The 12,722-nt window shown below is 50.8% G+C and overlaps 1 protein-coding gene across 3 annotated transcripts in view; it reads right to left on the bottom strand.

Moving 5' to 3' along the window:
* DIP2C (disco interacting protein 2 homolog C) overlaps positions 1 to 12,722 on the bottom strand; it is a 384,520-nt gene that overhangs the window by 126,444 nt on the left and 245,354 nt on the right. For all 3 annotated transcript variants that reach the window (XM_039241634.1, XM_039241633.1, XM_039241635.1), the window contains 3 exons: positions 6,884 to 7,018; positions 6,087 to 6,206; positions 4,609 to 4,806 (listed from right to left, as the gene is read on the bottom strand). In XM_039241634.1, coding sequence (XP_039097565.1) covers positions 4,609 to 4,806; positions 6,087 to 6,206; positions 6,884 to 7,018 — 453 coding nt within the window. The remainder of the gene's footprint in view (positions 1 to 4,608; positions 4,807 to 6,086; positions 6,207 to 6,883; positions 7,019 to 12,722) is intronic.

A 12,722-nucleotide genomic window follows, 5' to 3' on the forward strand; every position in this document is an offset into this window, starting at 1 on the left:
AAACTCTCAACAAAGTGAATGTAGAGGGAACTTATGTCAACATAATAAAGGCCGTACATTCCAAACCCACAGCTAGTATCGTGCACTGAACTCAGGAGCAAGCCCAGGACACCCGGTCTCACCGCTTTGATTCAATGGTTTTGGAAGTCCCAGTCAGAGTAACTGGGCAAGAAAAAGACTTAACAAGCATCCATATTGGAAAGGAAGGAGTATAACTATCTGTATTTGAGGATGATAGGATTTTATATATAGAAAACTCTAAAGATGCCACCAAAACCAAAACAAAGAAATAAACCAAAAAACCCTGTTACAACTAATGAATGAATTGAGTAAAGTTGCAGAGTGCAAATTGATATACAAAATTTAACTGCATTTCTATAAACTAACAATAAATTATCAGAGAAATTAAGAAAACATTTAGAGTTGCATCAAAAAGAATAATAAGTACCATGAATAATTTCAACCAAGCGGCCAAAACACCTAAACTCTGAAAATTGTAAGACGCTGATGAAAGAAACTAAGGAAGACACAAGTGAAAGGCATTCCATGCTCATTAATTGGGAGAAATAATATTGTTAAAACGTCTGTACTACCCAAAGCAATCTACAGACTCAACGCAATCCCTATCAAAATATGACATTTTTCATGAAGGTAGAACAAAGAATCCTGACATCTGTATGGAAACACAAAAGGCCCCAAACAGCCAAAGCAATCTTGAGTAAGAAGAGCAAAGCTGAGGACAGCCGGCTCCCTGATTTTAAACTATAATACAAAGCAACAGTAATTAAAACAGTGTGGCACTGGCATAAAACACAGATCAATGGAACAGAGAGCCCATAAATAAACTCATGCATCTATGTCAATTAATTTACAGCAAAGGAGTCAAGAAAACACAATGGGGGAAAGGCAATGTCTTCAATAAAAATAAGTGGCAGTGGGAAAACTGGACAGTCACATGCAGCAGAATGGAACTGAACCACTGTCTCACACCATACCTAGAAATTAACTCAAAATGAATGAGAAAACTGAACATAAGACTTGAAACCATAAAACTCCTAGAAGGAAACCGGTGCTACGATCCTTGACATGTGTCTTGGGGATGATTACTTGAATCTGACACCAAAAGCAAAAATAAACAAGTGGGATCACATCACACTAAAAAGCTTTTGCACAGCAAAGGAAACCATCCATACGATGAAAAAGCGAATTACAGGACAAAAGATATTTGCAAATCATTCATTCGATAAGGGGTTAAATCTTAAACATACAGAGAATTCGAACAACTCAATGGGAAAAAAAAATAATGGATTAAAAAAGGGCACAGGAACTGAATAGACATTTCTCCTAAGACACACAGATGGCCAACACCCCTCATCATAAGGGAGACTGTACCAAAGTCACGGAGATACCACTGCACACCATCAGAATGGCTAGTATCAAAAAGACAGGAGATAACAAGTGTTGGCAAGGATGTGGAGGAAGGGGAACCCTCTTGCACTGTCGGTGGGAGGGAAACTGGTGCAGCCGCTCCGGAAAAACCAGTATGGGGGTTCCTCAAAAAGTTAAAACTAGTAATCAATGGATGAGTGGAGGAAGAAGAGGTGGTGTATGTACACGGGATTATTTTTTAATTTTTTTTAATGTTTTATTTATTTCTAGGAGAGAGAGAGAGAGACAGCATGAGCAGGGGAGGGTCAGAGAGAGAGGGAGTCACAGACTCTGAAACAGGCTCCAGGCTGAGCTGGCAGTCAGCACAGAGCCTGACACGGGGCTCGAACCCACGAACCGCGAGATCATGACCTAAGCGAAAGTCGGACGCTTAACCGACTAAGCCACCCAGGTGCCCCTGTACACGGGATTATTATTCAGCCATAACAAGGCATGAAATCTTGCCATTTATGACATGGATGGACGTGGAGGCATTATGCTAAGTTAAACAGGTAAGACAGAGAAAGACAAATACCTTGTGACCTCACTTACTTGCAGAATCTGAAACTCACGCTCACAGATACATGGAGAACCTCCAGAGGTGAGGAAGGAGAGGGAGGGAGAAATGGGCGAAGGGCGTCAAAGGTACGAGCCTCCAGTTATAAAATAAGTCATGAGACAGAATGTACAAGATGGTGACTACGGTTAATGCCAGTTAATAATAATTGTGCACTGCATATTTGAAAGGTGGGGGGCATGAAGTCTCAACGGATTTTGTCAACTTAAACCAGTATTTTAACTGAGAAATAGCTGGTAAGACTCTAAGACAGCCATGTGCATGTAGAAAAAAAGAGACTCCGACATGATGTATGCACTGTCTTATTACATATTAATTTTAATCTCAATTGGATTTCTGTGGGGAGTACGCAGCCACAGGAAGAGCATAGGCCTGAGGAAGGGGCCGGGGGGTGAGGCCGGGTTCTCAGAGCTCACGCACAGCACGGCGGCGAAGCAGCCTGAGAAACACAGCGCCAACCACACAAAACACACAAGCACGTAGAAAGGTTTCCCAGTGCTTCTCCAGCTCAAGCACGTAAGTATTTCAAAATATCTGGAGCAAAGGCCAAGTCATAAATCATAAAAGGAAGAAAAGGAAGAGGAAGAGGAAGAGGGAGGGTGGGCCTGGTGAAAGCGCACCGCAGCGACGGAGGAGGAATTTGCAGGTGTCTTGCTGAGAACCGGAGGAAGCGAAGATTCACGGTAGAAGGAAATTCGTAGTTTAGCACGATTTATTTTTATTAATTGGAGATTCTAAGATGCTGGTTCTCCAGTGTTTTATTTATGTTGGTAAATGGAGAACAGTGGATTGTTCTACAGGGATGTCTACAACCTTCACTCGCTGTGTGCATTTTCCATCAAAGATCCCAAGTTTCTCGGCTGCCCTCCGGCTTTGCAGGAAGTTAAATGAGAGCAGAAAGTGAACGACAAGACTGTAAATGGCCTCGTCTGCCAGTGAGACCGAGTTCCTTCGTAGGAGAACAATTCTCCTTCAGTGAGCTCTTCTCTGTGCGCTGAGCAGCACCCGGTCGTTACACGTTCATCTATCTCAGGGTTTGTACGTGTAAAGCACCTTTCTACGGGTTTTCTGGGATTACAACGCTTCCCTTTTACATCCTGATAAACTATCACCGTGTTTTTGGATATGCGTTGCTTACATTCCTTTAACAGGTGAAAACCAAGAGTGACCCACAGCACACATCTCATACCAACAAGTAAACTGCAACAAGACACTGGTGACTGAAGAGCAGGGGGTGTGACACCGGGGTGCAGACACAAATTCCCTTAGACAGCTTTCGGCGTGCATCTTACACCGCAGCTGTGGTAACGTGCTCGAAGGCAAAGTCAGCGCGCCTCTGCTCTTTGTCCCCTCCGGAGAAGGGCTGCCCTCTGATCAAGGTCCTCAGCCTGTAGAACGGTCTCCTCTGAGGGCCCAGCCCGGCGCCGGACCCGTGCAGTCAGCGCCTCGCACGTGTCAGCGCACGCCTGTTGGCGGCCAGGTGGGTGCTGTGCTGCGTGTGCGTACGGCAGGTCCTGGGGTTCCCCGTACGTGGCAGGTGAGCCCCGGAAGAAGCTAGGGGGCAGCATTCCAGCTACACCACCAGCTCCGGGGCTGCATCTGGCCAGGGCTGAGGGCCACAAAGGAAAGTCTTCCATCTACTTGACTGAGTAAAATCTATTTCCAACTTCTAAAAAGCATAATGAAAAAATGAAGCTAATGCCTCTCTGCGGGTGAAATGCTCCTTATCTACTTAGTAGTATCTAACAGCGCCAGACAACAGCAGAGCTGGGGACGTATGCTCCTGAACCTTGAACCCATTTCTGTCCGTGAGGAGCACGGGTATCGACTGAGGCTACGGCGGGTACCTCCCGAGGCCCCGCATCCCGAAAGGCTGCACTCTGTGTCACGTAACGTAACATGTGCCAGTGCAGAAACAAGCCCCCTTCCTCCCCGGGTAAAAGCACTGCTGCTACGGAAACAAAACCGCACGCGTGCAGACAGAAGGCCACCTAACCGCACGCGTGCAGAGTCCTGCAGCTCTGGTCTTGTGTTATTCGGCTGGTCTCTCTGCAAAACCGCAGCAGGTGACGTGAAAGTAACCCAGCCGTCTGCCTTCTCCAAGGCCCCCACCCAGGGAACAAAGAGAACAAAATCTTTCTGGTACAGATAACTATTTCCAAAAGTTTACAGGTTTCACTAACTGTACTGAATGAAGAACTAAAGAAAACCTAGTTTCTCTTGCTTTTTTGAATAACCATTTTGGAAATGGATTTTGTTTTTTCTGAAGGATACATGTCAAAGAGTTTAGATACATATTCTTTAGTTACCCATCCTTCCTGAAGGCATGACTTTTAAGAATAACACACCTTCCAAGAGGTAAAATCCACACTCTTATTAGGGTTAGGCTGATTCTTTTTGGTACCCATTTCCGGATTTTACTCAACAAACATTTAATAAGTAACAACTTTACACATTCAAACTATTTACTTTTCCTAAAATATTTCCTAAGTCCATTTGTTTCTGTACTGGACATCTAAGGCAGTACAAACTAAGTCAGGCACCCCAAGAGTGGCCGCGGTGTGCAGGCACGGGCAGGAAGGTGACGAGGCGTACAGAATTACCGTAAGTGAGGATGTACAGGGGCTTCCCGTTTGTGTCCATCGTGGTCAAGCATGGGGCCTTCGGGGATATGGTCCCCCACCGCTGCAGCGCAGCTTCTAGAGATGGGGGCCAGTTCGTCACCACTCCCAGCTGCTCCCCGCGTACTGCCAACATTTGTGCTCCCTCTGGCTTTGGCTGGTTCGGATCCGGTTGCTGAACTAAATACATTGGAAGTTTTCAAGAAAAATACGTGCATATTAGCACAATCACTGTTCTCTTCCTTTCAGAGAAGGTAGGAGACTTATACATGTTTACTGGTGGACTGAAAACACGCACACGTGCTTTTCTAAATTCACAGCCAGCACCTACATACGAGCCACATGGACATAATGGAAGCACTCAGTTCTTACACTTTCCAAGGCAATGTCGGGATGGGGATGTAGGGAGACCTGAGTGCATCTGTAAAGCCACATGTGAACTATGTGTTTTAACATGCCTGGACTCGGGGATTGCAACAGCTGCTTAAAATATCAATTGCTGGGGCGCCTGGGGGCTCAGTCGGGTGAGCATATGACTCCGGCTCAGGTCATGGTCTCACAGTTCCTGGGTTCGAGCCCCGCGTCGGGCTCTGTGCTGACAGCTCAGAGCCTGGAGCTGCTTCAGATTCTGTGTCTCCTTCTCTCTCTGACCCTCCCCTGCTCATGCTGTCTCCCTCTCTCTCTCTCTCAGAAGTAAATTTAAAAAAACATCAAAAATTAAAAATTATCAATTCCTGATGTTCACTAGTAGTTCTGGACTCCAGGGCTCAAATCTTATTAAATTATATTTTGCCCTTAAATACAGAGATGTGAATTTGAATTTGCAGCAATTACTATGAATAACCAACCTGAGCACATTTTCTTGAGTAAAACAAACAAAAAATGCCCAATAATGCAATACAATCTTCCCAACTCTTTCGTTTAGGTGAGCAACTGTTATGCTTCTCACTTTTGGAAAAGGTTTCTCTCCCTCACAGTCGGGGACAATCTCCGCCTGCTGGCCAGATAACCAGCAGTGTCTTACTTGGGTTACAAAGAACAAGAAAATAAGGGGTTTGGGTTTCACATAGTCCTGAATTTGTGCAGAGGAGCAGGAAGTGAGCCCAGCCACACGCACACTCTGCATTCTTCTTAACGAGCTTACTTAGAGAGCACGTGTCACCTCGAGCCACGGTTTTCTATGCTTCCCCCCATTTCTGCTACCTGATGGAGGCCTGGCTCACAGCCGTAATCACATCCTGGGAGGGCCACGAACACACAGCCTGGGTATCTATCCAGCCTTGCCCACACTCGGTCTGTCTTTAAAGGCAGCTTTGGGAACAGTGCCTAGAGTCTCCAGAGAAGATTCCTGTCTTACAGGGGCACCGAGACTGTTACTTTTAACAGCCCAGAAGGCACATCATGATGGTCCCTGGGATCACGCAGACACAGAATAAGTGGGGGGCAGAGGCCCCTTTCACCTTCCAGCAATTCTTCAAAGTCATCAACAAAGAATTCCCGTAACGGCGGCCGCTTTGGTCGTTTGAGTGTATTGACGAGCTGTTGAATTTTCGCCGACACCCGGCTACTTACTGGCACACCTGGAAAACAGAACCACCGACAGAAGAAGGAACAGTCACATCTTACATCACCACCAGGGTCTACTGCACTTTCGTGGCCTGGGAGCCCTGGGCATGTGGAAAGCAGGGCACAGCATGTGACTCACGCTCAAGCCTGCTTCTCTGGGCCTGGTCACAGAACGGCCACCACACTGAGGACATACCGACACTGCAGAACGAGGAAGGACGGAGCCCCACCACTGTCCTTCATCATCGCGGAAGGACAGCCTCCTTCTGCAGACGTCTACAACACCAAAGCAGCCCCCCCCAGTCACTCTGTTCTCCGCTTAGCTTCAGGTCATCCCTCTCCCAAGTGCTCACGGTCTTCCCACCTCCTGCGAACTTCTTGACTGCTGAACCAACATTTGCTACTGGTTAGCAAACACATCACACTCAAAGTATTTCTGTTTCTTCTCATGACTGAGTTCCTACCACACTGATACTTTTCCTATGAGGAAACGCTCCTGCACAACTTGGAGGCCGTTGGCACTTTTTGTCCCTGTGCCACCTTCCACAGGAGCCACGTAAAAAAGGTGATAAGCCAGGTCCAGGAGTCCACTGTACATGTACAAGAAACACACCCGACCCTGTGTACAGAAGGACAATTTCGGAGAAACGAGGATTTATAAAGGAGAAAAAATAACTGTCAGAAGACCTACCATCGCCAGTCTCCATGAGCTCCGCGTTGCCATACTTTGGTGCCGTTCGTGAGGTCGTTGAACCTTGTGGCCTTTCTACTTGTATTGAGTGTTCTGAGGTGTAAGTGGTTACGTCAGGAGGTGCAGAGTGATTTTCTATAAAGAAGCAAATTACAAGTTTTCTGATCATTGAAATGGAGTTATTCTGAAGGGTAAGTGAGCAATGGGGCTTGAGAAACTGCCACATTCCAAGGAGAGACCGAGATTCTGAATCCAAGTGCACCGCAGAAATCTCAGTATAAAGATTACGTTTAAGGTAATTCATACTGCTCAAAATGGAACCAACTCCAGACACAATATTACAGCTGGAGCCCATCAACGAAGCACTTTCAAATCACATTTTCAAACAGCCAGTGGAAAGAGAAATATTACAAGTTAGGGGTTTGTTCATAAAAGAGTAACTTTCTCGTCTGTCATAACAGAGGCAGTGAAGAGCTCAAGCTTTGCAGGTAGAGGGCCTGGGTCTGCACCCACGCTCTGCCGTCCCTCCAGGTGCTGGGGAGCATCAGTGCCCTCCTCACTACGTGGGAGTAACACAGCCAGTCTCCCGCATGGTAGAGTAAGTGAAATTAAATGTACGTTAAGCTCGTAGGACATTTTATGATAGAGGGTAAGCATTCAAGAAATATTAGCTTTTCTATTTGTTTTAGCATGCGTGATACTGAATAATCATTCAAAATCGTGTTTATATAATCCGATATGAATTGGCGTGGTGTTACCCATGAGACTGGCCCCAGTCCCTCCCACTACAACTGTGATTCCCAAGGGAAGTGCTCACTGCTTAAGTGGGGGAAAGCACAGGTTTTGTACTTATTAAATAAGGCACGAAAGAAGTGTGTCAATGAGACCGTCGATGACACCTTATATATCCCCAGTTCTAACAATAGGCACTACACCGTGAATTCTGATTTTGTTACCTTTACTAGGCAGCAGCTTGGCCAGGTTCTGTACCTACGCATGAGAGAAGCGGTGCAGGCATCGGACGGCCCGTTTCCTCTGGGTGCTGCCCCACATCAGCACCACACACAGGGGCTCTTTAAACACCAAAACCACCAACCAAAAGCACACACAAGAGGACAAACAGAGCACCAAACAGATCGTGTGAAGAACACCTTTTACAGTCCGCCATGATAAAAGGAGGCAGAGCATTACACTGTTGGCCCTCAGCTAGGAACATGCAGGCTGGGGACTCAAATCTTAGCCACTCTGAACATGTCCTCAAAGAACCAACTTACGGTTACAAACAGTTTTCACAAGAAGGCGGGTCTGCAACTACGGATGCGTGGATCTCACATCACAAGGGGACCCTGCAGCCAAAGGAGATTAACGTGCACCCTAGGCAAGCTTCACGGGGACAACACAGGGCGGCCAAAGCATCTTGACGTGCCTGGACGGTCCCAGATGCGCTGACCTGCAGGCACGTGGACACACCCAAGGCACCGGGAGCTGGGCTCTGGTGTCACAGGGGTCGGTCATCTGCTCATTGCTGATCCCCTGGGACCAGTTACTAACCGACCTGTGCTTTAAGGTCCTCCTCTGTAAAGTCGGGACGGTGATAATAACACCTACCTGAAGCGGTAAGGCCCCCAAGCACAGCTACTCGCCAAATGGAGCCCCTAAGTGCAGCAGCGGGGGCAGCACGGGCAGAGGCAGGGTCTGAACCCAGAATCGCCACGTGGCAGACAGGTGGACGGGTGCACTGGGCACAGCCCGCGGCAGACAGGCGGACACACTGAGCACAGCCCGCGGCAGACAGGCGGACACACTGGGCACAGCCCGCGGCAGACAGGCGGACACACTGGGCACAGCCGGCGGCAGACAGGCGGACGCGCGCCCTGGGCACAGCCGGCGGCAGACAGGCGGACACACTGGGCACAGCCGGCAGGAGACAGGCGGACGCGCGCCCTGGGCACAGCCGGCAGACTGCTGGTTCTCCACGTCTCCACTTCCTTCTCCAGGAGTGTCACCCCAGCGTGGGCTGAAGTGCGTCCCCTCAAAGTCCCACGTGCAGGTCCTCACCCCGAGCGCCTCAGAATGTGAGCGCACGTGGAGACGGGTCAGGGGTCACCAGGCGACCCCATTCCCACCTAGCAGGTATCCTGACTGTATGGGGATCCCCGGGAAATGGTGACAGACCCCACTTCTTAAACTACATTAACATTTTTTCAGTCCCTAAACAACTTGTAAGCGAAGAGAGGAATGGCAGGAAGTGTGGTGTTTATATACAGAAGGCAACGTGCTTCGTGGCCACTGACTGACGCAGATGACGGGCTACGGGCGTCCGCTCATGGAGAATGACCCCCTGGGCCCCACATCCCGACCCACAGTACCACGCAGAAGGGAGCAACGGGCTCCCCTGTCATACGGCCCCGAGACCACCGTGTACACCCCGCCGCTCCGCGTGTGCGCCTTCCGGGCGAGGTTGGAAAAGCAGGTTCCTCGATGAAACGCTGGACGTGAGGCAGACGGGACCTTCCCAGAGAAGGCCCGCCCGGGGCAGCCGCCGCCCGGGGGTCCTCCCTGCACAGCCGGTGGGGAGCGAGGGCTCCCCCGAGTCTCAGCAGCGCGGTCGGCCCCGCCCGCCTTCCACGCTGCAGGCAAGCCCCCCCCACACACCGGGTCAGGACGCGGCTGCAGAGGGCTCGGCGGTTCACATGCCAGCCTCGCTCCCACCACAGTTCGGAGTCGGGCTGACCCAGCACTGCGTCCCTCCCACACGGTCGCCACGCGAGCCCCTGCAGGCAGGACAGCAGCTGTCGGGTCCTCAGAAGTGCGTGCTGCCATCGGAACAGGCGGCTTCCCTTCGCCCAGGAGCCCCTGGAGTTTGTATCCACAAGTTCCGACCCATGAGGAGAGGCTCCGGGCTCAGGAAGCCTGCACAGGCCTCGGCCCGAGGGGGTGTGATGGGCACAGAGTCTTCATTCTCAACGCAAAGCTTCACGGGGTTTTGTCTGGAAGGGAGCTGCCCCCACGTAGAGGCAGGGCCACGCCGGACGGGGACACAGGAGCGAGGCAGCCGGCGCTGCAGCAGGTGCGCCCACGACCCGCGGGTCTGCTGACCGCTGGCCAGATGGGCGCCCCGCGGTCCCATGCCAACTTTGCTGAGCCGCAGTCTCCCTGCCGCAGAAGAGGAAGGCAGCCACGACCGCTCACCGGGCTGCAGGAACTAAGCGACAGGCGCCCTGGCCCCTGCAAGGACGTCCCTGCCCTCAGGCCCGTCTGTATGTGTGCAGCACGCGAGTGTGCTGGCCGGGGAGGTATTCCTGCTGAACAGCACACGCGGTGCACAAAGGATCAGGACACTTTCGGATCCAAAAATCTTTACTTCAATTCTAAGTATAAAAGCCAAATAAGCAAAGTCTTGAGAGGTAGCGATCCCACGCGCATTTCTGCGAAGAGACAGGAGCAGACGTGCGTCCTAACACCACCGGGGAAGCCACAGGGCTCCGAGCAGCATGGAGGAAACGGACACGAGCGCACAAGGGGCGGGCACGGGCCAGACGTGGGCTGAGCCGCCGGGAGCGGTCGCCGGGAGCAGGCGGCGTGCAACGCGTGTGGCAGCCAGATACCCAGAACGTGGACACACGTGGTTCATGGGAACGTGGAGTCAAGGGTGCTAACCCTGGAGCCTGCCCCTCGGGGGGCCACCCTGACAGGCTGGCCTTGGGGGGCGGGGACTCTTAGCAGGATCGGATGCAGGGGAGCGATGGGGCAGCTTGCTTACGCAGTTCGCGGCGAACACCGCACTCCCGTCGGTGAAGCCCGAAGCATTCTGGAAACAGCAACTACTTCTGTGAACGTCTGGCTAATGACAAGACACCCCAACACACGCTAACGGAACCCCCAGTGACGACGCCTCTGCCGTGTCGGTCGGCACAGGGTGACGGTGACCTCGCCACCACAGGACCCGTGACCACAAGGGAGAGAGAAGAACCCAAGCCGAAGTCTATTTGCTGAATGTACAAATTTGACTATAAACGTACAGCTACATTATCTATTCTGCTTTTTTCTTATTTCTTAGTCTAGAAATGTACCAATAGTTTCTGCTCAAAATTCCACTTCCATGTAGTAACTAATTCATTTTCCTCTCACGTCTTTTGTGAACAAGCCTCCTGGAGTTTAAAAGCAGTCAGTCCACTAATTTTCCCACTGAGCGAGGCGCCTCGACCTCTGATACTGATACAGTGTTTGAGGGGTGTAATCCGGTCTTTTCCCGTTGCCTCAAGCACATGATGTGCACAGGGTTCTGAGCAAATACCACCTGGCAACAATCCAAACACCCTGGTTCTCACTGGAACCTGCGGGGAGCCCCGACACGCGGGGCCCACTTTGTTTCAGCGCAGAGGCCGTCCGGCCCAGGGACCGCACACCACGCAGGACCACAGCCGCAGGGACAGAAACGACCTGGAGGGGGCTCTGCACCGTGTGCACGGGGCCCTGACTGTGCGGGTACGCCTGTGGGGTCCCTGTGTACACGTCAGGGTGAGAACCCGCAGGGACGTGGGATTGCGCTTCAGCAACAGAGGAGAACAGCCCACACTCTGTGGCAGTCTCGTGGGCCTTCGTGGTCTGAAACCACTGGGCTCTCCTCCCCCGATCGGGGGCAGGGGTGCTGTCCTTCCACCCACATAGCTCTCCAAGCGGGACGAGGGGTACAGGCACTTGCTCGGGAACACGTGCACACACACATGCACACACACAATCATACATGCATGTGCACATCTACATATACACACTCTCAGAACACACTCACGCACGTTCTCTTATGCATACCCTCCCTCAGTCTCTCATGCTTTCACCCACACACACACACACTCATATACACGTGCACGTACAAATGTACACTCATGACACACTCATGCACATTCTCTTACACACACACTCCCCCTCACACACACTCACACCCTAGACTTCCCACAGTCTCAACAACAGGGCAAAGGCTGCCAGTTCTCGGACTCTGACGTCTGCTCTGCTGCACAGCTGTAGGACTCCTCTCCTCGGCGTTTCGTTCTATTTTGCCACTGCCTTCTTTCAAAATTTTCACATGGACAGAAATTTCCAGGTATCCTAGGAACCAATCTTTGTACCAAATTCGAGAGGACTGTGATGTCACACACTCGACGGCTGTATTTAGGCTCCGCCGAGACACGAAGCACATGAGTCATGCAGCCTCTCACAGTCTGGGTGAATCCAACCCTCCAGCTGCACTTTCCCCCAGGACTTCATGGGTCACATCACAAAGGGACAGCCGGGTGCAGGGATGCGTTCGTTTGAGGGTATGTGTGTCTCGTGGTAAGATTCCGACGCTTCCTCACAAGTGAGGAGAATCACGCTGCACACGCTTCCTGGGAGGGGGTGAATGGCACAGGTGGACAGCCTTCCGTGTCACACCACCCACACGGGGGCCATGCCACATGCACGGACGCCCTCTCGGGTCCCGTAACACGCAAGATAAAGCCGTATCTCTTTGGTGTGCACAATCTCTTTGGTGTATAATTTTTAACTTATTCTGATCCCAAACGGGGTTCTTGTGCTAACAAAACCGTGCCACTGTCACCCAAGGATGGAAAATTGAACTCTAATACAACCACTTGGCGTTGGACTGTCACTTTACAAAAAGAATTTTCCTATTTTCTTTTTACTCACAACAACTCCGAGAGGAACAAAGGAAAGAAATCATTGTTCTTTTTTTTCTCCACTAAGCAACTAGAGCAGAAAAAGGGGCTCTGAAGCTGCCAGCTGCCATTCATGTGGGGACAGAGGGCAGACCCAACGCTCCTGACCGGCTGCCTGAGCGTGT

This window comes from Hyaena hyaena, unplaced genomic scaffold (assembly GCF_003009895.1).
Source record: "Hyaena hyaena isolate Hyena2069 unplaced genomic scaffold, ASM300989v1 scaffold_197, whole genome shotgun sequence".
Taxonomy (NCBI): Eukaryota; Metazoa; Chordata; class Mammalia; order Carnivora; family Hyaenidae; genus Hyaena; species Hyaena hyaena.